Source organism: Rhinolophus hipposideros (genome assembly GCF_964194185.1).
Source record: "Rhinolophus hipposideros genome assembly, chromosome: 19".
NCBI classification, from domain to species: domain Eukaryota; kingdom Metazoa; phylum Chordata; class Mammalia; order Chiroptera; family Rhinolophidae; genus Rhinolophus; species Rhinolophus hipposideros.
In genome coordinates this window covers 9,919,644-9,946,141 of record NC_138065.1, presented here as the reverse complement: position 1 = coordinate 9,946,141, position 26,498 = coordinate 9,919,644, and the positions used below count along the sequence as shown (strand labels likewise).

At 40.6% G+C, this 26,498-nt stretch overlaps 2 protein-coding genes across 4 annotated transcripts in view; one reads left to right on the top strand and one right to left on the bottom strand.

The window, feature by feature from the left end:
• Window positions 1–3,693: 3,693 nt before the first annotated feature.
• TSHB (thyroid stimulating hormone subunit beta) lies at window positions 3,694–7,576 on the top strand (the record flags this gene model as incomplete). Its single annotated transcript, XM_081025938.1, has 3 exons — window positions 3,694–3,752; window positions 6,696–6,858; window positions 7,313–7,576. The coding sequence occupies exons 2-3, from the start codon at window positions 6,697–6,699 to the stop codon at window positions 7,574–7,576; spliced, it is 426 nt and encodes a 141-aa protein (XP_080882064.1). The 5' UTR covers window positions 3,694–3,752; window position 6,696.
• A 3,476-nt stretch (window positions 7,577–11,052) lies between these two features.
• TSPAN2 (tetraspanin 2) overlaps window positions 11,053–26,498 on the bottom strand; it is a 40,446-nt gene continuing 25,000 nt past the window's right edge. For 2 of the 3 annotated variants that reach the window (XM_081025730.1, XM_081025729.1), the window contains exons 3-8: window positions 25,965–26,062; window positions 24,594–24,668; window positions 23,252–23,350; window positions 21,942–22,019; window positions 15,982–16,065; window positions 11,053–13,495 (exon numbers count right to left, since the gene is read on the bottom strand). In XM_081025730.1, the coding sequence (XP_080881856.1) occupies window positions 13,430–13,495; window positions 15,982–16,065; window positions 21,942–22,019; window positions 23,252–23,350; window positions 24,594–24,668; window positions 25,965–26,062 (500 nt within the window). In that variant the 3' untranslated portion in view covers window positions 11,053–13,429. Of the gene's footprint in view, window positions 13,496–15,947; window positions 16,066–21,941; window positions 22,020–23,251; window positions 23,351–24,593; window positions 24,669–25,964; window positions 26,063–26,498 lie in introns of all 3 variants that reach the window. The other variant, XM_081025728.1, reaches the window with a different exon arrangement.

Here is a 26,498-nt window from a genome sequence, read left to right as displayed (position 1 = left end):
AAAATATCTCATACTTGTGACAGTTTATTTTAAGCTATAACAACTTAACTTCATTTGCATAAATAAGTTTTACACATTTATTTGCCTCCCCCATTTTATGTTATGTGGTGCTCCAGTGTACATCATTTTATATGGTGTTGCATTAACAAAATATTATAACTATGGTTATTTTCAATAGTTCTGTTTTTTACCTTACATGCTAGAGTTCGATATGATTTACATAGTCTTCAGCTGCAGAAGTTCTATTTTTCTTGTTTATGATTTCTATCTCTTTGTTTAATGTCTCATTTTGATCATGCATTGTTTTCCTGAGTTCGTTGAGTTACCTGTCTATATCCCCTTCAATCTCACTGAGCTTCTTTAAAACAATAAATTAGAATTTTTTTTTTTTTAGGTTACTTGCATTTCCATTTCTTTGGGATCAATTAACTGGAAACTTATTGTGTACCTTTGGTATTGTCATGTTTTGATGTCCTTTGTCTACTAATCTATTTGCTGTACCATTTCTGGGTCAGTTTTAATTGATTAATTTTCTCTTCACTTTTAATAATATTTTCCTGCTTCTTTGAATGCTTAGTAATTTTATGTTGAATGCTGCATATTTTATGTTGAATGCTGCATTCAGCATTTATGTTGAATGCTGCATATTGCAGATTATACCTTTTTAAGTGTCAGATATTGTTGCATTCCTATAAATATTCTTCACCTTTATTCTTTGATTCAGTTATGTTCCTTGCAAATAGTTGATCCTTTTGGATCTTGCTTTTAAAATCAGAACAGCATTTAGTTTAAGGCTAATTTTTCTCCACAATTGAGGCAAAACACTTCCAAATATACTACCTGATTTTCCATGAATTAAGAAATTTTCCACTGTTGCTGGTTGTAACAAACCCTATGTCTATCTCTGTGTGAGTCCCAGAACTGTTCTCTTGACTCCTTTGAAGTATTTCTTTCCCCAGCTGCATCTGGTTTCCTCACCTGCATGAGTTTATCCGTTTTCAGCTGAATACTCAAAGAGATCCTCTGCACATCTCTGTGCAGTTCTCTTCTCTCCAGTACTCTTCCCTGTGAATTCCAGGTGCCTTGGGCTCTATGGACGCCCAGGTCGCTCTCCTCAATCTGGGGACACTTCTGGTCTCTGCCTTGATACCTTTCCCTGTGCCATAGGTCAGAAGCTTTCTTCAGGCAGTAAGCTGTAGTTCTCTTGTTTCCTGTCTCTTTGGGATCACTTTCCTTTGTTACCTAATGTTCAATGTGTGTAGAATCATTGTTTCATGTATTTTGTTCTGTTTATAGTTATTTGAGATGGAAGAGTAAATCTCGTCCAGAAGTGAAAGTTCATTCTGCCTGGATTCTTTTAACAGTATGAGATCATACATGAGAGCCCCTATTACCCAAATATATGATTTTTAAAAAACTTTTTTATCGGGGAACAGTGTGTTTCTCCAGGGCCCATCAGCTCCAAGTTGTTGTCCTTCAATCTAGCTGTGGAGGGCGCAGCTCAGCTCCAAGTCCAGTCGCCGCTTTGATCTTTAGTTGCAGGGGGCGCAGCCCACCATCCCATGCGGGAATTGAACCGGCAACCTGGTTGTTGAGAGCTCACACTCTAACCAACTGAGCCATCCGGCCACCCAATAGATGATATTTTTTGTAGTTCTAGTAGAAGGTGTATATCAGTTACATATTATGAGTGTGTGTATATATTTCCCAGGGATATGTATATAAATCTGCTAGAAACTGAGTTCATGAGTCAATATTTTGTACAACAGTGGCACTACTTCTGTTAGAAACAAACATCTAAGCTTCCCAGTTACTATACTGTTGTCTTACCATCTCTCCTTGGAAGCACATGAAACGGGTTAAGTTGGGCATCCTCATTTGCACTTGAGCAGTTTTCAGAGTTCCTCTCTAACTACACACTGGTGGCAATATTCCCAAGATTTGGGGGCCCTTGGCATGGCTACTCCTGGTATATACCCCCAATTCTGCCTCGGCTTCTTCATCCCACCTCCAGGGAGACGCGCTTATACCAGGCCCCATTTTTTTCATTAACAATAAAGACTAGAACAAGTAAAAACTAATGGGGTTGTCAATCATCTGTAATAATATATATGATTTACTCAGGATCTATCATGTGTCAGATGTTCTATATATTTTCTCTAATTCTCTTAAAACAACTAATCATGAAGAGGGCCTTAGGGACTCAGAGAAGGCTTTGCAGAAGGCGTGCTTTTCAGTTAAGTCATGAAGGATGAGTCACAGTTAGGGGAGATGAGGCATGGAGTGCTGGATCAAGCAGATGTTCCAGATAGAGGGAATGGTATATGAAAAGACTTGGACGTAAGAGAGTAGGTGACTAATTTGAGGAACTCAGTTCTGTTTGACTGAAGAACATATTATAGAAAGACGAGAATGGGTGGAGAAGATGGGGCAGGGTTCAGAGATGGGTAAAGATGAAACTAGAGATATAAAATAGATTGTGAAAAGCTTTGTAAATGATACTAAGAAGTTTGGACTTTTTTTCTGAGGGCAATGGGAAATGCTCATTGAACTTTGGCATATTTTGTTACAGTGAGGCAAATGGATTAAAGGGTAAAACTGAGTTATAGCTATGGAGAGGGAGAAACGTATATGTTAGTTTCAAAAAAAAATTCAATAATTATTTATTCATGCACTCTCTTAGCCAATTATGCATTCCACAAATACAATGAATGCCCACTGTGTCCTAGGCACTGGAACTAAATACTGTATTTTGCTGTGGATAATGCACTCTTTTGCCTAAATTTGTGAGGGAAAAATAAGGATGCGCATTATATATGGGTAGTACTAATTCCGTTTCCCTGAAAGTTTGGACCAAAAACATGAGTGCGCATTATACACAAGTGTGCATTATACATGGCAAAATATGGTATTTGTTGAATTAATAAATGTTGAATTATTATAAATTAGCTCTCATTTATTGAACACTTATATGCCAGACACTGTTAAGTGCTCTATATAAACACAAACAATGATGTTACCTTTAAATAGATGAAGAAACTGAGGTAGAGAAAGCTCAAGTGTGTCAATGTCACATAGCTAGTAAATGGTGGAGCCGGGATTTGATCTCAGATCAGTTTGACATCATGTCAGATTTGGTCATTTTGCTTAAGTGACCATTGTTTCACATGTAAATTTTATTTATTATTTTTTAATTCATAAAACAATACAATATTTTTAACTAATTATTTTTTTGTTTGTTTTAAGCAGCAACCTATATGCCAATTATCCTGGATTTCCATGAAGAAGTTGCCTTTGCTTTGTAGATGAGCATTAATTTTATGTATCTCTAAATGGGCACATAGGAAAAATTTGGGGCACTGAAGCCCCAAGTAAATTTTCATTCCCACATCTTACTTAGATGATGTTAAAGTCTTTTTTTTCTCCTGTGTATATCCTTTGTTAATATTAATAAATATTACTGAAGGATATATTTAAAAGGGTAATTTTATTTTGAAAACAGGAAAGAGAAAATTTATGCTGCAATAATGTCAGAGTTTCCAGAGGAAGGTGTTGTGAAAATGTTTATCTAAACACATTTTATTTGGGGTTCAGTATGAATTTTCAATAGATGTTTTCAGATAAGGAAGCTGTAATTCAAACGCAATTATATAAACAAGAAGATCAGAGAGGAATTATCCTAAAGGGTATAAAATGAACCAAGAGCTTTTAGTCTGAATCATTGCAGCATCAGCTCACCAATGCAAAGTAAGGTAGGTGTCTCCACAGAGAAGCCTTTGTGAAAGGAAATGTGCTTATTCTAACTCTTTTCACTTTCACCATTTTAGCATGTATTCAAAAATGACAAATGCTGAGTGATAATTTGCTTGGATAGGCTCTAAGAATTTTAATTATTGCTCCAAAATAGTTTACTGTTGTGTGAAGTTGAGTAAACTACATACATAGGATAAGAAAAACTTCCATTGACTTAAAAGAGGAGGAACAATTATTCCCTAATGAAAGCTGATTGATGTTCATGGCCTTCTCTTTCTATTTACATTTTGATTTAAATATTTTTGTCAATTGGATAATATGTTTATTAAATCCTGTCAATTACTAATGGTAATCTTTGATGATAATATACTTCTGGGAAAACTTAGAGTAAATTCAATTTTGAGTACCCACGAGGATAATTTATTCTGTATTATTTTAGTTATTTAATAGCTAAATCACCTTGCATAGTGTCTAGTTCACACACCTGCCTTGTAGTACATTTGGTTTTCTAGAAAAACGTATTGCTTTAGGAAAGTTCCTGGATTGTTTATAGGGTGGGCAATTGATTCTTTTCATAGTGTATTAAGGGATTTGGATAGAAAAGACTGGTGAAGGAAATTAGTAGAGCAGAGAAAAATGTGTTCATTAAGCATAAAGGTAGTGAGAGGAAAAAAAAAGCTGAATTAAGGGACAAAAAAAGAAGATATCTTAGAAGAAGGAAAAACAGTGAAAGTTTATGCATATATGGTCATACCACTGAAAAAGGCATCTCTCCTTATTTAGGGCCTGAAATCATGCCTTCTTTGTTTAGCTGCTCCATAAATAATTTAGAGGCAATTAAGTTGCAGAGATGAGAATCCAGATGATAAAAGAGAAATTGTGGAAGATTTTATATATATGTTTATAGTCATATATAACTATGTATATGTAGTTAAATAGTCCTTTATAGCATGCTGAGTGCTCCACATGTGTTGTTTTATTTCTTTGTATGAATTTAGGAAGGGGAATATGGAAAAATTAAGTTCCAAAGATATTAAATTGCTCAGTTACATACAATTGCAGTGAAACCTGGGAGCAGAACTCTAGGTCACTAACTCTTAGACAAGGAGTCTGGCACTAATTTATTACATAGAATCATAGACTATTTGTGCTGAAAATTCCTTCCTGATCATCTTCTGGTTTTAATCATCTAATCATCTGATCATCCTTTTCTAGATGAGGAAATTGAAGCCCAAAAAGATTCTGTGGGTGAAGTTTTACTATTTGCAATAAAGGAGAAAGGCTAATTCTTGGTTTCCTTACATCTACAAAATTATACAGCTACTTTGCTGATAATCCAGCACTTTTAACGGTTTTTGTTGTTATTTTAGAGTTTTACACTTATAAGAGGCACTTTACAAAAAAACAGTGCCCATCGTGAATGTGACAACAATAGGTCAAAGTTCCAAAACAGTTTTTCATTCTACAATTTAAAAAAGGGTCAGGTGTAACTTGTCTCTTTCTGTTTTGCAGATGGAAAAATAAGGCCCAGATTAAATATTTTAGTCAATTCCTCATAGATACACAGGCGATCGTGAAATAGAATTATTTTCCTTATCTCTAGGACCAATATTCTTACCACTAGGTCACTACACACCTATTTTGTACAGAATCATAGAGCTAAAAGTTAAAATATGTGAAGTTAATTATCTCCTATGGGAAAAATCCAGTAGCTGTCTGGCTAGACAGGCAAGAACATACAATCATGACAGGTGAATATTTTATATAATTTACTCAGTTGGTATTTTTAACATTCTGCAGAGGATCCTCTAAGTCTGGCTTTAAAATAATGGAACCAACTTTACCATAGAGGAAGCTCTCATTTGTGTAGCACTAGAGAAAACTAGACTCCCGAGCAACAAATTCTTCTATCTTCACTCCCAAATAGAAATACCAGGAAAACTTCCAAGGAATGATTGCATATGCAACATTTTATTTACAGCGGTTCACCGGAAAACCCTTCTTAATGGGTTAGTTTGCTTTCTTGTCTATATGGAAGGAATTTTTGATAATTGTTGGTTTTAGAGTTGTGATTTGGATTCTTTCAGAGCACTTAGAACAATATGTATTTTTATTAGTGCTCATACTTATCTCTTCCACTAGATTGTCAGTTCTTGAGATCAAAGACCATAGCTTATGCATTTTGTATATCTCAGTGCTTAGTTCAAATGCTCACTATATGAAATCAGACGATTAAGTTCATGAACTCATCCTAGAAAGAATGCTATATATCTCATTGCTGAATATCACAATGATCACCTTCAAAGTACTCCCCCTTGGGAGGTTATGCACCGAAACCAGTGCCTAGGCCACCCTTCAAAACAATTCTGGAACTCTTTTTCTGGGATGGCCATCAGAGCTGTCGTATTACCCTTGATGTCCTGAATGTCATGAAAACGTCTTTCAATATTTCCTTTATCTTCGGATAAAGAAAGAAGTCATTGGGGGCCAGTTCAGGTGAGTAGGGAGGGTGTTCCAATACAGTTACTTGTTTACTGGCTAAAATCTCCCTCACAGACAGTGCCGTGTGAGCTGGTGCACTGTCGTGATGCAAGAGCCATGAATTGTTGGTGGAAAGTTCAGGTGGTCTAACTTTTTCATGCAGCCTTTTCAACACGTCCAGATAGTAAACTTGGTTAACTGTGTGTCCAGCTGGTACAAATTCATAATGAATAATCCCTCTGATATCAAAAAAGGTTAGCAACAGCGTTGCAACAAGTTCGCAAATCTGTCAGACCTCGTATATGTATGTATATATATATATATATATATATATATATATATATATATATATATATATATATATATTTATACATATGTGTATTGAAATATATATTTTAAGCTCTGTCCAAATGTCCTAAAAGGTACATCTAAGGGATCCTTTAATTTTATCTTTGGTTTAGCATGAGTGCTATCTTCCTGATGTCCGTGCTTTTTGGCCTTGCCTGCGGACAAGCAACGTCGTTTTGTATTCCAACCGAGTATACGATGCATGTTGAAAGGAAAGAGTGTGCTTACTGCCTAACCATCAATACCACCATCTGTGCTGGATATTGTATGACACGGGTATGTAGTTCACCTCACTTCTTTCGGCTGTAAATTAGACAAACCTGGACACAGTCCATTTCTGTCCAGAAAAGAAATGAGATAAATCACAACCTCATTTCCCAAATGTAATGGTTATTGGCTCCTTAGAGGTAGAGTGCACTGGTTACAATATTATATGGATCTACTCAGCACAGTGGGTACAGATAATTTTCTAACAGTTGACTTCCAAACTTTATTTCAACCTGATCTTATTCCCGTGATTAAGGATAAAAGGGGGGTGGGTGCCACTTTTGTCTCCCTGGGATTCAGTGAGGATGTGCTGAGTTGGTATTCGGGAATGGGACTAAGGCATCTTCCCCAGTCCTATTTGTTACAAAGGAATATAAGTGAATTAAGTTTTATTTGTTTCCATTATCTAAATGTGTCCTAAAGTCCTATCACACTATGTTCCTTTTTCTGTTTTTTTCCTCAGGATATCAATGGCAAGCTGTTTCTCCCCAAATATGCTCTGTCCCAGGATGTTTGTATATACGGGGACTTCATGTACAAGACCGTAGAAATACCAGGATGTCCACACCATGTCACTCCTTATTTCTCCTATCCTGTAGCTGTGAGCTGTAAGTGTGGCAAGTGCAATACTGACTATACTGACTGTGTACACGAGGCCATCAAGACAAACTACTGCACCAAACCTCAGAAGTCTTATGTGCTGGGATTTTCTGTCTCACCTCAATAGTGATTGATGTGCAATTCAGTTAAATGTGTTTGCCCAGAATAAAACTAACATATCAATATATTTCACACAACGCTGTGTGCATTTCGAGTACTGTGTCATCCATACCCATACCCATGCTTGCATGAGAGAGCTTGCTTAGGGGCTTCAGAAGATAAGGTGGCTGAAAAAGCCTTTGGAGCTCATATGAAGGATGGTTTCCACATGAAAGGGCAGAGTGCAGGCAAACGGGGACATGAAATACTAATGAAAACCAGCCTTGAGCCAGCTCTCTTAACAGAGGGCCACGGAGTTTGTCTTGACATAAAAAAATGAATGTGAGAATGCTACAGCATTATAGGAAAGGGTAGTGTGATCGAAGCCGAAGGAACATGTGGCATTAGGGTATCTGTTGGGTTTGAACATTAGACTTTTTACTCATTAATCAAGTATTATCTGTATTTGATATGTAGTTTTCACAGGGGATGTTATAATCCTGCAGTTTTAAGTGTCCATGTTATCAAGTGATCTGAGAACCCAAAACCCCAGATTGGAGACTGTGCTAATATCAGCTTCCAAAGGACTGGAGTGGATAGAGGTGGAGAGTAAGGAATACGTGAAATCTACAAGATAGTACTTTATCCTCGTCATTTAAACGCACAGGATAAAACTTACCCCAACTCATGAAACAGTGTATTCCATGCTAAGAACTATTCTCTTTAATTACTCTGGTGGTCTAACTGACTTATGAAAGTTATACCCCCAAAGCCTAGAAAAGAGGCCACGATCATTTTACATGTGGAAGTCTAAATCCTTTGTAGTCGTTCAAGTAATAGGAGACAGTTTCCAGCATTTATACCAAAAGCAACTTGTGTTGTTTTCACTTTTGATGTCATGAAATACTAGTATGATTATGAAAGATTTTAGGGATCGGGGAGAATGCTCAGGGATTTAACAGAGTAGAATCATCCTAAATTCTAATCTAAACCTTCATCAATATTGAAACCCTGTTTCCTTAAAAATGTGCTTGGTAAGGAGCTGTTTATTTTTGTTTTCCTTCCTTAGGTACTTTTACATGACAGAGTTTCATTTCAACAGATGCATGAAGTGGGACAGACCTAGTACCCTGAATACTTGACTTCAAAAAGATGATTTGTCCTGTATTTGTTCATTTCTCTCCATCCAAACTGCTCCTCTCAGGGTGAAAATCAATTGCCAGTAGAGCCACTTGGCTTTGTTGTATCCCACCGTCCCAGGTTGCATTCAGTTGGGCATTTTGGAAATGCTTGCAGGCTGACAGTATGGCTTAGTATCAAGCCCATGCTCTGCAAATGGGGAGGGAACAGTACATTTATACACAAAGTCAGGAACTTAACATTATTTCTAACCTTAATATCTGAAGTTGATATTAGCATGGTCTCCAAATATTAATCTGGGTCTTTGGGTTCTCAGATCACTTGATAACATGGACACTTAAAGCTGCATGATTATAACATCCCCTCTGAAAACTGTATGTTAAAGACAGATATTTGATTAACGAGTAAAAATTCTAATGTTCAAACCTAATTGGCACCAATCACATATGACTTTCATGGAATCTGAAAAATATTTTCCAAGGACTTGAAGTGTGGAAATGCTGAGAGGTTTAGGGAGGCTCCTTGTCAATAGCCCAGCTCAGAAGACTCAGAATTACTCACGTGGGCTTCCTCAACCCGAAGGGAAGAAGGTAGACAACGTCATGCGTGTGGCGGGCCCGTGCCACCTTGGGCCGCAGAACCCCAGAGTTGACACATCAGAGACAACTTGTTTCCTTCCACCAATGGTTATCCATGTGGGGTAGATGTATGTATCAATTATATTAAACTGTTCCTGAAAGTGGAGTGATGAGCTTTTACTCATGGGTTAATAATTATCACAGCCCTTACCTTAGGGCAATTATACTTGCCAGCTTTTTTTTCACTCTAAGCTTCTTGAGAGTAGAGACTTGTCTTATTCATCTTAGCATATCAGTATTCTTATAAAAAGGTTTTTTTAATGTACAAAATAGTAGCCCCAAAACAAAGTAAAGAAAAAAATTCTAATATTAGACTGAATTGCATCTTATAAGGCAGAGCAGGCCCAGAGAAAAATATAGAGACTCTGGCTAGGGCTATGAATATGAAGTCTTTGAATTAAAAGAGAATTGGGAAATATATCAAAAGCTATTCGTTGATTCAACAAATGAATATGTTCAAATAGGTAATTTGAAGTATCTTTAGTTATACTTGATTACATGTTTGATTTATAATTAACCAAAACTCTCCCTGTCAACATAATTATAACAGTAGGTAATATTCATTAGTTGCCAGGTATACTAAGTACTTCGTTGGTTATTTCTTTCAATTTCAATTTCTTCTGTTTAATATAAGTAAAACCATCATAAATTATGTAGGAAAAAGAACCCCAAAACAAATGCCAAAGCTTTGAAAAAGTTTCTGGCACATTGGTACATTCATAACTTTATGAAATCAGCATAGGTTTTGCTTTGCAACATTCAAGATATAGTCTATTCTTCTGCTTTCCATGTCCCCAGGAGATAGCCATCTGAATAGTGGATTCCTGGAATGTATTTAGCCTCTGTTGTTATAAAGAGGATACCAACCAAAATGATTAATAACATTTTGCATTGCTGTAGTCTTTTTTACCTCTCAAAGGATAGCTATATACAATACCTTGCAGGCACATTTTATAGGAAAAAAATAATGAGTCATGTTAAAAGAAAATAGAAACATTTTGTCTTTCTTAAAATATACCTTAAGACAAATTTGATTTTGATGAGTCCAAACTAAGATGATGTACTTAATTGACTATCTCCAAGGGCCCATGAGTGCTTCCTCCTAGGGGTAAGGAAAATGGGGTTGCTAAAATGGAGGGGTTGCTGGTCAAAGAGATGTCAAGGGACCAGTGAAACCAGGAAAGTTGGGGTGTACCTCCTGAATTCACAATTGCTGCCCTTCGTTGGGGCCACGGAAACCATGTTTTACCCATGACATGGAGGCGCCTCTTCCTTTTAATCTTTGATTGATAAACTTACTTCGGAAACGAGAATATGCTATCTCCTTCACTGCCATCTTCCCATGAGCCTTGTTCTCACCAAGCCAGACCTATTAGCACTGCTCACCGGGGAAGGAGAGCAACTATCCTCGCTGACTGCATTGGAGACCACTTTGGACCCTGTGTCAGTTTTACAGATGACACTATGGATAACAAAGGAACTATTCTGGGGAAGAGGTATAATGTGGGTGAAACAATATTAATTGCAATGTAACTAACTATATGCAATGAAAGTCCTTAGGGTGTTTCTTTTAAGTCCAGCTCCCAATAGTAACACTCGAGAAGGGTTACTACTATTTCCCTTTTTCATCATGTTTGGGTTGATTGGTAGTTGGACCTTTAGATGAGTTGTGTGAAGATGTGTATGAAGATATAATAGGATTTTAAGATAAATCAAAGAAGCAATTCCAGTACATAGAGAATTTAATTTGAAATAACTTAAAATATTTCATGAATAAGATTTAATTCAGTGTCTTGGCACCAGATACTTAAGAAAATGTTTGGGTCTGACCTCAGATTAGTTCAGGTAAACAGACATAATCAAAAACTTATATATATACATATGCACGTATATATACATATATATGCACACACACATACATATATTGAAGTTATATATGTATATGTATTCAAGAGATATATATTCAAGATATATAGGAATTCAAGATATAGATATATATTCAAGATATATATAAATCTACCCTCACTCAGAGGTGGAATTTTCTAACTTTACTCATGGCACATATTTTGGAAAAATTATTCCTAAAGGGGCACATTAGTCATATATGGAAAAGATATCTACTCTTCCACTTTCAACTATTGTCTTCTTTTTTAAGGTTGTTAATTCAGATATAGAATGAAACTCATTTTTGTGGAATCAGAGACGAGTCTGAGCTGGAAAAAACCTGAGTATGCATTGGGGCCCTTTTTCTGTCTTCAGACAGATGAACTAAAGCCACCAAGAGAGGTGGACTGTTTGGTTCTTTGCTTAAAAGTTTCTATTTCTCAACTCCCGGGGTACATATATCTTTTTCATGAAATGGTTTTCTTAAACTAATAGTTTCATTAACCATAGACACAGTAAAATAGCCACATACAATTCAATTTTTAGCTTGCTTCCAATCTTGACCTTTTTTTTCTAGAAAAGCTTCCTCCAAAGTTAGTAGCAGTAGCAAGTATGGCAGAAGGAGAAATGTGGTTGTCTGTGGGAGTGAGACTATTTTAAATGGTTAAACGTCAGAAAACTGTTTTGTAAAAGTTTCTTGGAAGCACACATTTTCCTTTAGTGCACACCCAAAGATTTGTGTTCTCACATGTGTACAATCTTAGGGGTTTCCAAAGTCCCCCATATTTTCACTTTCGTGTGGCCTTTTAAAATATAATAAAAAAACAAAACACCCCTTCACGATTTACTAAATATACCAAGTTGTTAAAAATTGACAAATATGTCCATTTAAATCCTTATTTTGGGTTTATATACCTAATACAAAGCCTCAAGACCATAAAAGAACATGAAAGTTGTATTTTTATGGGGGACTTACACAGAAAAAGCACAGATTTCTGCTGTGTGTGTGGAAGTATTTTTGTTTCCTTGTGTCGTCTCTGTTGTGTGCACACAACCAGGAGAGGATGCTTTTCTTTGTTTATTTTGGTTTGCCCAAGGATGCTTCATGATATTTGAATTATGAAGGATTTTGTTTATTTTAAGTGGTGAAAACTGTAGTTCTTATTCTATGAAGAAAGATTCTCTTGGTGAATAAATAAGAAAAATACAAAAAATTAGGAAAATATGTAAACTCAAGTTATGAGGTATTTCAAAGATACAGTGCCAGTAGAAACTGTCTTGCCCACAATTGCAACTTCCGGATCTCTGACTTCGGTTTTCCTATTCTTCCTTACATTTGGAGAAATACAGAAAAGTTTGAGATAAAAGCCCTTTTGTGGATGTGAGGGTTGCAGTAGTTCAGAGCAGAGTCAGAAAAGGAAAGTAATAAAGGAATATTAAAATGTCTCTATATAAGAACAAAAATATCTCCTTAAAAAGTCCTTAAAAGGTGTTTTGTTTTTTTTTCTAGTCCTAAAAGCACTCACTTTTATAGGGCACATGATTGTCTAGGTAACTTCTCTTTCCAGAGGGAGGATTTTTGTTTTTAAATACTTGGAAAGTATGACTTATTCAAATTAGATTTTCCATGCTATATTTAGTTTTACAGATGTGTTTAGTTCTAAAACTGTGGTTTACTGTATTCTGGGGAGAGTATGTATATAAAAAAATCCCAGGAAACCCTTACACTCTACTCAGACACAGTCAATTTTAACATTATACCGTGCTCTCTCAATTCCTGTAGCTTTATTGCTTCCCTTATCTAGAAATCCCTGAACTCCCGTGGCTAGAGTCTGAGAAACTGATCCATTATTACTTTTTTTGAAGAGCCAACTTTTTAAAGTTTATCGAAGTTTTTGATCTTTTTCTGAGAGTTAAACCTGTTGTTCCTCTCATATCACAAGAATCAGGAATCCCCACCCAGCACACCAATTTCATCCTATCTAATGCATATACAGCACACAGATCTCACACGAATATGCTCGTAGCCAGCACACACAGGCATTCACTCAAGGGGTCAACCAGTGATGAGCCAAACATACATACATGTGCAAATGTACAATTGACAGCGAATTATTTTAGATCCTAATGTCCTTTGAATATTACAAAATGAGCCAGGAGACAGCTCCTGTGACATTGATAGGAAAGCTCTAGATTGCAATTTTCATGTAGAAGTAACTTCATATCACATCTCGTGAGTTTCGTATCGCACAGCAGAGGACCATGCTAAATATCATGCCAAAGATCTGAAACAGAGGAAAGCACTTATTAATGATTTTCAAATGATAAAAATTGATAAAAAGGTCAGCAAACTGCCTGCGTGTCTAATTCAAGTTAACCAAATAATTATAACCAATAATACTGGCATTTTTATAAGAGCTACTTCATTATGCCGACTGGTTAAAGACTTCCATATCAACTTTGCTTCGAATGCATTCCTACTTTATTATTGTTAAAAACAACAAGTCCCTACTTTAAGAATAGGGCTCTATTTCTAGCTTATGGCACAGTCCTTAATAATTGTAAAAGACTCATAATAGACTACTGGTTTTGGCATTTTATATTTCAGGTTAATCGCAGATCTCTTATATATTTATTTTGAAAATTGTTTATAACCACTAGTTGTTTAAATATGCTTGTGTTCTAAGTAGTTTTGTATTGTTGGAAAAGCTTTGAGTTTTTGCAACAGTGACCATATTAATATTAAAAGTGGAGCATGTCTTCATTCCTGGTCCATGTTTAAGTAGAAATGATGCTTAACTCTTCAACTCAATAGTTTTACCAAAGCAGAAACTGATGTGGTTGAGCTATGGTATTACTGATGTCTTCTATCTCTTGGATACTTTTTTTAGAAGTCAAATACTTGGCAAAATCAATAGCCACTTATATGGTTGGAATAGAATGGTACCAACAGATCATCTTGTCCTCAATCATGCCCCCCACAATTTTGCAGAACCTGTGGAATGCTATCTGTGGGCACAATGTCGATAAACTACTGTCAGTGTTTATTTAAAGAAATCAGTACCATCACCCTCGGGTCTCTCCTCAATGCCATCCTGCATCAGACTAGGATTTATAAATGCTAAATTAAAGAGAACATGTATTTATCAGTAATTTCAGAAGGGAAGAGGTAGACTTCAGTAAGGGAATAGCCAGGAGGAGGGCTCCAAGCTTCCAGGTGACAGAACTCAGGATGAATGTGTGGCAGGGAGACACCTAATGGACATTTGGTTAACCGATTACACTTAGGGAGAAAGGAATTAAAGGGGAAACTCTGGGGTGCCGATTCAAGAGGGCAGTCCCCAAGGTTGTAAGGTTGGATGTAACCCCTACTTTATCCGGGTTGAACTCTGAAGGGATTCCCTCAGAAAGAAACTTTCCCAGTCTCATCCTGCCACTGTCACGAGTCAGGAGTGACCGCTTCTAAGATGCTTATAAATGGAGACTATAGAATTGTGAGGAAGATCTGTTGATACTTCTATTATACAAAACTTCTGCCTCAGAATGGCTGTCAGGCTCGGCCCAGAGCAGGTGGGGAGGGCCTGAGTGTTGTATTGTTCCTGGATTGGGAGGTACCTCAGCATAGTGTTTTCACCCACTGCCCCACCCCTCTGTACTCTAAATACAGAAAAAAGGAAAGATGGCTTTTGTGTCCTTGCAATTCCCACGGCCCCTGCCTTAGCTTAGGCCATGAATTAATCTACATAGAGGGCTGGATGGTAAGCACTGCCCGGATTAGCTAAGATCAGTCAACCCCTGGACAAGGGAAATCACCTCTCGACTGGCCCTCCCTCCCTCCAATCTCGCTGCCCTCCAACTTGAGCTCCTGGCTGTACCACAGGTCCTTCTAGCCCTCCGGGGCACCCCTTTCTCTACCTTAAGGGTGAAACCCAACCTCTCAAAAGAACACACAAAAACCTCAGTTATGTGGACACTCACACCCTCCCCTGTGGATATCATCTCTTGCTTGCTACCCCTCCTGCCCCTATCGATTCTTGCACACTCTTCTTTTGTCCTTTACAAGTACTGAGCCAGCTCCAGGGCCCTGGGCGCACTCTGCGTCACACTGTCGCAGATGCTATTCCCTTTGCCGGGATTCGGGGTGTGGGAATACACAGATTATACACAGAGCTAGCTTTTATTAATCACTATGTTTCAGACACTTCCGATGAATTCTTTTGAGCAATATATGTATCGTCCCGTTTCATCTTTACAACAATCTTAGAAGGTTGGTACATTAAAATCCTCATTTTACAGGTGAAGAAATGGAGGCACAGAGAAATGAAGAAGCTTTATCATGATCCCAGCGCTTGTGAGTACGGAAGCTAGAGGTGAATCCAGACATTGCGCTGTCTGCCTCTGTCAATCGTGGGTGAGAGAGATTAACCTGATGCGTTATGTTACAGTTCTAACAGTAGGAAGAGACCCAGAATTGAAAATCACTTGTCTAAGGTAAGCATGGTGGCTTTAAAATGGGAAGTTATTGTAACGATAAACTCAAGGTCATCATTAGGTTAAAGTTGAAATTAGTATCATATTTTAGAGAACTGAGTATCATTAATGTAGCATCTAATTAGCTTTGTTCTTAGAAGATGTCCTGTTAACAAATGCCTTTGTCTTTTGGGAGAAATCTCTCCCAAGATACTGCCATCACACTTGAATTTGAGAAGTAAGATGCAGAGGTTCAAGCCTTCTTACAGGGCACAAAAGGTATGTTCTGGAACTCTCTCACCGTAAGACCTGCAATTCCAATACCGACAATCCCCATGAGCTGGAGCTTGGCACTGATGACGGTCTCAATTTCATCAATGCAATTCTGATTTGGAAAAAAAAAGTCAGGAGTAACAACTGATGGTACAATCGTCCCCCCTCCCCCACCTCCACGGTACATGTTCCAAGACCCCCAGTGGATGCCTGAAAGCACGGATAGTACCGAATCCTATACACACTGTTATTTTCTATACATACATACACACCTTTTCACTTAAAGGAAACACTTCACAGCGTCTCTTTGGCATATCTGAATTGCCAGCATCTCTAACTATTGCACTTTGGGGCCATTATTGAGTAAAATAAGGGTCACTTGAATACAAGCACTGGGATACGGAGACAGTTGATCTGATAACCGAGAGGGCTACTAAGTGGACAAAGAGATGCTTCCTTCCCGTGCCAGGCAGGACAGAGTGGGGCAGCGCGAGATTTCATCATGCAATTCAGAGTGGCGTGCAATTTAACACGTATGAATTGGTTTATTTCTGTGACTTTCCATTTCATATTTTTGGATCGTGTTTGACCACGAGTAACTGAAATCATGGAGAGAGAAGGCATGGATACGGGGGTGGGGGGGAACGACTGTATGTGTGACTCATCACCCTGACCTATCCTTTCTCTTCTCTACAGATCATCCTGTGAGAGTTCATCCATGTCAGCTTCTGCCTGTATTTAAACCATTCCCCTTAGATAGCATCATTTTGATAACCTCAAAGCAAAAATGTAGTTTGAGGGGAAAAAATACAATCCTTTCCTTTTGGTGGAATTTTCCTATTTAGGCCAATGGCTACTTCAGAACCATGGCTGGAGGAAGCTATTCTGGGAACTGAGGCATTTAAAAATGTGTGGCCTCTTCTTACTTTCAGCAAATAAAAGTAAGTAAAATAGCCCTTTGCTTTCATTTGTAGTTTAAACGGCTTTCTATCCAATTTACTATGCAAAGTAGGAATCACCTACCATCTTTCCCCCAAAATAAAACCTAACCGGAAAAATAAGTCCTAGCATGATTTTTCAGGATGACACCCTCTGAACATAATCCCTAATGCATCTTTTGGAGCAAACCTTAATATAAGACCTAGTCTTATTTTCGGGGAAACATGGTAGTAAGAAGCTAAAAAGTCTGTACAGGTTCAAATTAAATGAAGGAAAGCCAAGTATAGGGAGCTACAGGGCCATTCTCTTCCATGGTGGCTGAGCTGGGTGGGTTCCTATCCTTTCATCTGTGCCCCATAAAGACATGTGCAAGGCAGGGTCAAAGACCTTCACAAATGGAGGGAATTTGAACAGGGAGCAGACAGGTCACTTGGCAATTGTAATTAGTTTCTTTAGCTTCTATTTGAGGTCCTCTCAAGTACAGAGGTTGGCTCTCAATCCAATCCTGTCCCCAGGCTGCCCAGCTTATCACTTGTCGGCTCCCTCTGATAACCACATAAGCTCTGTGAAACCCTTACCATTACCCTCATGTCTCCTATCACACTTCCTTCATTCATCATTCATTCATTCAAACATTTCTCGAGCATCAACCTTGCATCAGCCACTGGAACGGCATGGTGGCTCTGAAGATAGTAAGACATGGTTTCTTTTGCCCTCACGGAGCTCACAGTTCAGAGAAAGACACAGACCCACAAAAAATAATCACCATCCATTCTGGTAGAAGTCTGAGAACCACCAGATTGTTTTTCCCTTACTTACTGAAGGAAATGAGAGTCAACCTATAGAAATTCTTCCAACCTTCCTCTTGTTTACCTATAAACTTACATGCTCCACTCACTCAGTGCCAGGCACTGTTGAAGGTAATGAGTGGGCAAACTGAACCAGATAGCACGGCTCTTTCTTTCTCTCTCATCCAAGCCAAAGCAGTGCCCTTCTCTGTTGAGAGAACCTCTTTACCAGCTCTGGATCTCATTCCCTCTCAGCTCCTCAGGAGGCCTGTGCTGTCACTTCTCTTTTTTCCTTCCTATACATTCAGCGATCTCTTTTCTATGACATTCCCACTCATCATACAGACACATGCTCACGGTTTTCAGTGTAAAACAAAAAAATCCCCTCTAACCCTGCCCTCCTCTGGCTCTGCCCACATCCCCTTTCTTTCACAGCCAACTTTTTTATGTGAAAAACAAACTAACCAAATATGTATTGGTTTACTTAGTTACAAAAGGAATATGGGCTTATTGTTGAAATTTGGAAAATGGATGTAAAAAAAAAAAAGAAAATAAGAAACATTTGTTCTCCTACCACTAAAGATAATCACTAACATTTTTTGGTGTGTTTTTAAACACAAAGGCACACACTTAATTCATGCTTGATAGAAGCTTTTTGAACTTAACATTAAACTTCAAAAATATGTTTTTTCATTAAAAATTCTTTGAAATGGTGACTCAGTGACTGGGAAACACTTTGCCATATGGTAGTGCATAATTATTAATTATTTACATAATTTATTAATTATCCCTATTGTAACATATTAATGGCATATCCAGGATTTTGTTCTTATAAATAACACCGCAGTGACTACCCCGACACAAAAGTCTGTCCACACCTCTGATTTCTTTTCTGTAAAATAAAATTGAGAAGTGGAATCCCTGGATCAAAGGGTATGAACATACTTCACCCATTAGTCTTATATACTCATACTGACTTCTAAACATTTTGTACCAGTTTCTCTGAAAATGCTCATTTCACATCATTTTTACCAATACTATATATTATTATTTAGAAAAAAAGTCTGGCCAATTCCGTAGGTTAAAAAATGGCATCTCTTTAGTTTAATCTGCTATTCTTTTTAACAAGTACATGAATTGCCTATATTTTTATGTGTTTAATGGTAACTTGGATTTTGTCTTTTCTGAACTCTCTTTTCCTGTCCTTAGCCCAAAGCCAAACTATTTGAAAGGGTGCCTTTCCTCCTTACATCTCATTTCATGCAGCTTGGGCTCTGTCCTCACACCACTCCTGATAAGTCACCAGTTACTTTTTAAATGTTCAAACCTGTCAGCTTTTCAGTAGACACTCGTGGGCTTTTAGTTCCCCACACAAACCATCTCATATCCTGCTTCTGTGTTGTTGCTTATGGTGGTCCCTCTGCAGGCGGGTCTGCCCCACCCTCTCCTGCCCACTGTTTGCTTAATTACTTCTCACCCTTGAAGATTTAGCTGAAACATCACTATTCCAGGCAGCCTTCCCCGGCCTCCAGCCTCACCTCAGTGCACACTGCACTTTATTCATTTCTCTGTTCACCTCTCCTATTAGACGGCAGTTCCTCGAGAGTAGAGACTTTGTGTCATTCATCTGTGTTTCTGCAGTGCTTGGCACAAGGTAGGTGGTCGGTACATGTAGAACCAACCTCAATGGCAGCACCTGGCCCTGGGGACCATTTCCTCCTCCCCACTGTGGGTCTCCTCACTTGTGTGTGCCCACTCTTCCTAGTTTCCTTATTTGGCAGTTCTTCCTCTGCCCATCTTTAAATGTTATTGCTCCCCCGAGTATTCTCCTTGTCCTTTTCTTCTAAACCGAATGGATCAAATTTAATCTACAGCTTTAAGATTCCCAAACCTCTCTCCTGAGCCACAAACCAGATTTTCCAACTGCCTATTGGGCGTTTCCGCTTGGAAGTTCCACTGGCTCCTCAAAAATCCCCATGTTAAACACTGACCTCACTTTCTGTTCTCTGAAATATACTCCTCCATTCCTCAGCTCAATAAATGATACTACCATCTGTCCAAATGGTGAAGTCAGAACCCCAGCAGTGGATTCCTCCCTCATCTCTCATGTCTAACTGGTCTGCAGGTCCTGCAGACCTTGCTTTCTAAATGGCCTTCCCCTCTCCATTCCTGCTGCTCAGCCCGGCTTGTTGCCGGTTAACGTCTCTTGCCTGACAGTGAGGAGAGCGGCCTTCCCAACCGGTCTCCGTGGCTCCAGGTTACGCACTTCCCATCAGTCCTCCGCGTTGCTACTGCAGCAAACTCTGGAAAACGCCAATGCCATCCCAGAGTCCCCCGTCAATGGTTTCCTAAGCATCAGCGTGAAGTCTAGACGGCTGGCTCCACAAGAGTATTCGAGGCCCTTCAAGAACAGGTCCCTCCTCTTCAAAGGACTTCTGTCGGTAGGGACCAGGGCTTTGAGCCACTCCCCGCGGCCAGCACTTTCTTGGATGCAACTGCCTTCTCTTGCCTCCATGCCTGTGTCCTATCTCCTCTACCTGGAAAACTCATTCTCTTGTTTGTTTACTGGGCTCCTGTTCATCCCTCAAAATTCTTCCTAAGAATCACTGAGGGGAGCCTCCTGTGAACCCTCCCGTGGCCCTGGCTGAGCCTGCTGTGCGCCCTCTAGGGAACCCTCTGCGCATGCTGCCACATGGGGTAATGGCGCCCCTGCCAGATGGCAAGCCCTCGGAGGGTAGTGGCTGTCCTCATTCATTCCATCCAACTCAGAAGGACTCCGTAAGTGTTCAGGGAGTGATTCTCCACCCAAGCTGGGATTAAAATCTCATCCATCCCTTCACGGCTGAATGCCTCAAGCATGATACCACTGTCCCCACATTCTCATATTTTCCTCCATATTTCCCACACTGTACCTGTGCTTTCCCCAAGCAGGGCACTGAAACCACATGGCAAATGTCACTGACGATCTTTTAAGCGCCAATCCTACGAATTATTCCCTGCCCTCACTTCCTCATCCTCCTCCCAGCATTTACGTGTATTATGGACAAACCATTTCCTGCCTTTTTCCCCAGGTGCCATCGTCACTGGACTCTTGCTGGCTCCAACTCCTCCTTCACGGTCTTGTTCTGGCTTCTTGCCCTCGGCTTCCTCCTTAATTGACAGTGTGCCCATCCACGCCTATAGTTGCAGCTGTCACCAATGTGTTGGGGTTCCTACACCCGAGTCTTCAGTGTAGATGACGAGTAAGTCCCACAGGCACGGAAAGTGCAAGCTTGACCAAAGCTGAAGCTGTCATCTGTCCCCAGCACCTGCTCCTTTCCCTGTACTCACCTGGCTCAACGAGTGGAGTCTCTACCCACCGTTCTGCCCACGCAGAAGCTGAGGTCCCAGCTTCCTCCCTTACCTCCCCACTCATGCCCAACAAGTTGCCCAGGCCTGTTCATTCCATCCTCTGCACACCTCTGAAGCTTTCGCTTCCTCTCCCTACCCACTGTAGTGACTTGCTCTCGCCCCTCATTTACGTGGCCTCCCTCCATTAGTCTCTAACCTTCTCTTCTACCAGGCACACCCAACAGCCTAAATATTCTTTCCACGATGCAAAACTTATGTTAATAATACTCTGCGCTTCCCCAAGCTTGCAGGTGTGAAAGCATGCCTTCGCTTGCCTCTCCAAAAATGTCCCTCACCATTCCCTCTGGACTCCCTATTCTCCTGCAGTCCTGGAGTGTCACACTGCCAAGGCCTCTGTCCCTGCTGCTCTCTGAGCCTGGAATGGCCTTCCTTTGTCAAAATTCAGCTCAGGGATCCCATCCTCTGTGAGGCTTTCCTAAGTCCGCTGTGTCTCCACTGTACTCCGTCCAGCGTTCAGGAGCAGCACCATCTGCCTTGCCCAGTCTGCAGAGCCACTGAGGCAGGGCCCATGTGCTTTTCATCTTAGAGTTCTCAGAGCCTGGCACAGTGCCTGACACACAGCACTTAATAATGGAACCTGTATTAGTGCTGTGACCCCCATGCAGAGGCATGGGGCAACATTCTCGGGGTGCACACCTCTGGCCCTGGTGACCTTCATTAATGCCATAGCACTCGCATCATTTCCTAGGGTACTGGGAGACTGGGACTCGGCACTGCTTCACCAGAGAATAAAGCCATGACACAGAAAGCACTGGGAGAGGGCCTTCTAGAATCAATCACCCCCTCCATCCAGAGGGCAAGAACCAACTTACACTCCAGGCAAGACAGGACCCCTGCTAGAGAAGCTTACCTTGTGTCCTTGTCCTAGAAGCTCCTTTGGGCATGTGGGCTGGACGAGTTCAGAGCTTTCTTTTCCGCAGCACTGAAACTAGAGAGTCAGAAAGAGCTTTGAGGACACGGGAAGGAGAAGCAGCAGCTGCCGGTCTGGGCACCAGTGCTAAGGGCTGGGGGTGCCGGGGCAGAAAAGCAGCTACGAGGCCCGGTCACCGCAACCCAAACCGCCATTTCGGGAAAGAGAGTGAAGAGTCACATAATTGTGCTAGCAAAATAAGAAAATGACTTCTCTAAAGTTGTCTGAGTTTTATGATGGGAAGTGACACAAGGCAACCCAAACAAGGCAAGGAGTTAATTGACAGTGTCTGTGTAAACTGCTGTGTTTTAGACAGAATTGGGGCCTTGAGCGTTTTTCTTTCAGCCTGGGAATTAATTTAACCTGCTGAGTAGCTGAAGTTTTTATGAGCCTCAGGAAAGGCTCATTAACTGTGGGCAGTCTGGGTTGGAGGGGAGAAGTGACTGCAGTAAACTCCAGGGGCTAAAAATCCAAGGCTTGAAGACTGGGCGGCAAACAAGTATCCTACCTCAGCGCCGGCCCTCCAGAGACAAAGGAGCCTGTGTGCTGCCTGATGTCCCTGGGGCAGCTGAGGCAGACCAGGATAAATGGTTGGCACCTCCCAGGACACCCTGTGACAGACTAGAACTGGGCTACCTGAAAACACTTGGCAGGAGCCCGCAGCTCCTTCTCCGTATCACAGCGGTTAAGAAATCAGGACAACTCGGGCTTGGCTCGTCTCCTCCGTTAGCTTTCTTTGATTAACTGCGTGTGGAACTCTGAGCTCTGCTCTGTCGGCACATTCCCACAGGACATTCCCGGAGAAAGGGAGCGTGGCTGACTCACGCTGCACCCCTTCCTTTTACACATGAGGGAGCTGAGTGACTATCAGGAGGCAAGAAACTTGCTCAAGGTCACAAAGCTGTTCAGAGGCAGAGCTGCAGCTACAAAGAGCTTTTCAGGGTTGTCTCGTTATACCACAACGCCACCCTTGGAGAGAACCCGATATTTTTGGGGGCTGTTTTCTTGTAGTTCTTGTTGGTACTATTGTGTCTCTCTGGGGCCCATGTCCTGACGTCCCCTCATGAACTCTGTGTGTTAGGCCTCTTTCTCTCCCAGGTCCTTATACACAATGCAAACTGTGGCTGCCATGAGGGCTGAATAGAGCCTCCCTGAATTTATTCTTATTTTTAATCCAGGTGATCAGAAAGAACCGGTTCATGCATCATCTTTAGAAGATGTGATATTAAGAAAGAAGTAAAGTTACTTACTGTTGAGTGGAAGGTAATGAGAGTCCCATTTCCCTTTTCCCTGTCTTTAAGGTAGTCATTATAAGCTTCTTCATACATGGTCTGAACATGTCGTATAGCCTGAAAAAAATACCAGAAAAACCAGGGGGACAATGAATGAGAAGTTTCAAATGTTTGCCTGTCATCAAAGTAAACCCCCTCTTCCTTACCCTTAAAAAACATGGCCTTTCCATACGTTTATCTGTATTTAAAGATAATTCTGCATATACGGAACAGATTCTAGATTCTGGAGTTTCTAAGATACTTTTGAAGATGGAAGGATAGACTAACCAAGAATAATTTCCATAGACTGGAAAGATTTCTTAGAGTGGACATTCTCACACCTGAATGGACATCAGCGTGAACTGGACCCCAGATTTGTGGCCCCACTCAGTTTGTACAGCCAGGGCTGGGAGCTATGCATTCTCTGTACCCCAGTGGTTCAGTGTACTCAAGTTTTTTCATGACATGGTTTGAAAAGTGTTCTTGACCAAAGAAAACCATTTCAGTACTCAAATATCACATAAAACATGGAGAATGCTTTTACTAGTAAAAAGACAGGAGACCCCCAAATCCATAGAGATGTCAAAAAATCCTAAGATCTAATTTGTTTAACCTACAAATATAACCAGCTACTTTAGAAAATCCAAAGGAGGTGATATTTACTTTACATATTCACCATTTTTTAAAATCTAAAATAACTTCATAAACACAATATTGACTGCACATGAATTTATGTGAAACACAGTAAACTTAAGATTCCATTCTTCCTCCTGTTCCTTTTCCCTCCTCTCTTTCCCAAAGTGGGTTTAACCTTCTAAAAAGGCCACTTACTCTGTGAGGTCTCCTGATGACCTATTCTGGACACCTACAGTTTGAGCAGAAATCAAAATAAACTAGCTTTACCAGCAAAGAGATCAGGCTTTTTAGTCTTTGAGGCCAACCCCTCAGGACAAATGACAGTCACAAGGGTGAGAATGCACATTCTACCCCATCTCTCTTTCTCATGTCTGCAGTCTAACCTCTACCCCATTTCAAACGGAATGATCTTCTACTAGAGATCCTTTAAAATAAGATAACCGACCCCTTCATAAATCTAATGAAAGCTATGAAGTATCTCCCCAGAAGAACGTGTGCACACTCATATACACATATGCTTAGTTCTGTACAATACTTCTAGTACAATACTTTACTATCTCTGTAAATGACAATTGGAGGGTTACTTGGTTTTGTAATGTCCTGGGTATCAATATCCTCATATCTTATGCCATAAAGGGAACACTGTAACCATCATAAAAAGCAATTGTAAGTAATTTTTACTTACTACATCCTTGCCTATAAAAGCAAACACTCCAGTGGTTACTTCAGCAGCAAATATCACCAGTAGGCAGGTAAAAAACTGCAGAGAGAAAATACTTCATTAATGCAATACCTTTCCATTTATTTAGCCTCTTTGAAAAACATTAGGCAAGGTTAATGTTTTAACATTACTTTATTTAACACTTACTTCAAATTGACCTAGCAGGAAGCATTTGCCCCTTAATCGCCTTGTAGTTTGTTTATTCATTCATTCACTCATTAATTCATTCGGCAATTGTTTATTGAGCATTTCCTTTGTGCTAGGTACTGTCCTTGGTGCTGGCTATACAGTGGTGAATAAGATAAGATCCCCATCATATTACCAGGGACCTCATATTAGAAAGGAGGAGATATGATAAATGAATAAAGCAATAAAAATGATGAATAAGATTATTTCAGATAGTGATATAAAAATCCCACCACCTAGAACAGTGCCTGCACCTACGTGGTCAATGAACACTTGGTCAACAAAGGAGGTCCTATAAAGACATAAAATAAGACCAGGAGGTGGAGAGTGGCTGGTGAGGCCTGGCTTCGGGGAAGGTGTGACCTGACTGCACAGCCTGGAAGGCTTCTCTGAGGAGGGGGAGTGAGGCGAAGGTGCCCTTCTGGCTCGATTTCGGTCTGTTGGGTCTGCTCTGATCTAACTAAGTTCAGGGATAAAAGGACAGAGAGACGCTCAGCCACAGTGGAAAGAGAGGGAAAGGAGGGCTGAGGAAATGAGTTCTCCACTGTGCACAGCAAAACCCAAAGACTGCAGTGACGAAGGAGAGGCTGCCCAATAAAGCTGCTGTTTCTGACTCCTCGGGGAGAAATACGAAAACGTCTTCTCCTCCTGCCCCTCTTCTTCCTTCTCCTGGTTTCCCTTAGGCCACACTGGCGTGGGCTGCGCAGCACTGAACTGAAATTATTTCATTTTTTAAGAAACAGAGGCTGCTTGTTACAAGAGGGGTGTGGGTTAAGTTACTGATCTCCAACAGCAATGTTTTTCTTGTAGATGACAGCACTTCCCTGGCTATTAGGAACCTTTCAGCTGCCTCACTCGCTGTGAAATATTATTTTTAAAAGAACAATCATAATTGTCCCTTAACAATTATTAGGCACTTTTCCTCCCCAAACATCTTTACACTAATGACCTCATTCCTCCCCTTGGCCCCCCCCCACATTTTCCAAAGAGGCAGGGAGAAAGATAATATTAATCTTGTGCAAGTGAGAAAGGCAGAGGGAGTGAGTACCAAGGTCTCAGTGGGTCAGAGGTGCAGCTGGCACTGGAGGCCAGACGTTGGGCTCCCTTCAGGCCAGTCCCCCCTCCTTTCCCCACTGGTGCCCCACTTACCGATCCGAGCACACACTGCGACTCCCGCATGGCTCCACAGCACCCGAAGAAGCCCACTGCCATCATCAGGGCACCTGCTCCGACCAGCACGTACAGCCCTGTGGGAAGCGGGCAAAGGGGACGCTGACCACCCAGCCGGCTCTCCCCCCAGCACAGAGCTTCTGGCACAGGCCCCCCTCCACACACACACCACTGCTCCACGGGTCCCACAGGGTGGGGCATTCAGTAGCTAGTAATACAATGGGTGACACTTGTCCAAGGCTTGCTGAGCCTTCACTCACCCAGTTTAACCTGCACGAGGATCCTGAGAGATAGGGGCTAAGTTATCCTTAATGCACAAAGAAAGCCCCAGCTTACAGAGTGAGGGGACCCTCATGTCACATGCCCAGCAGGGATTGGAAACCCCACCTGGCCCACTCGCACTGCCCCCGCTCATAATCACCTCACAGACCTCCTCTCTGCCAGGCTCTTACCGTTCAGATTCCCACCACCCCTGGAAAGTGGGTGTTACTACCATTCATGTGAAATTGATGA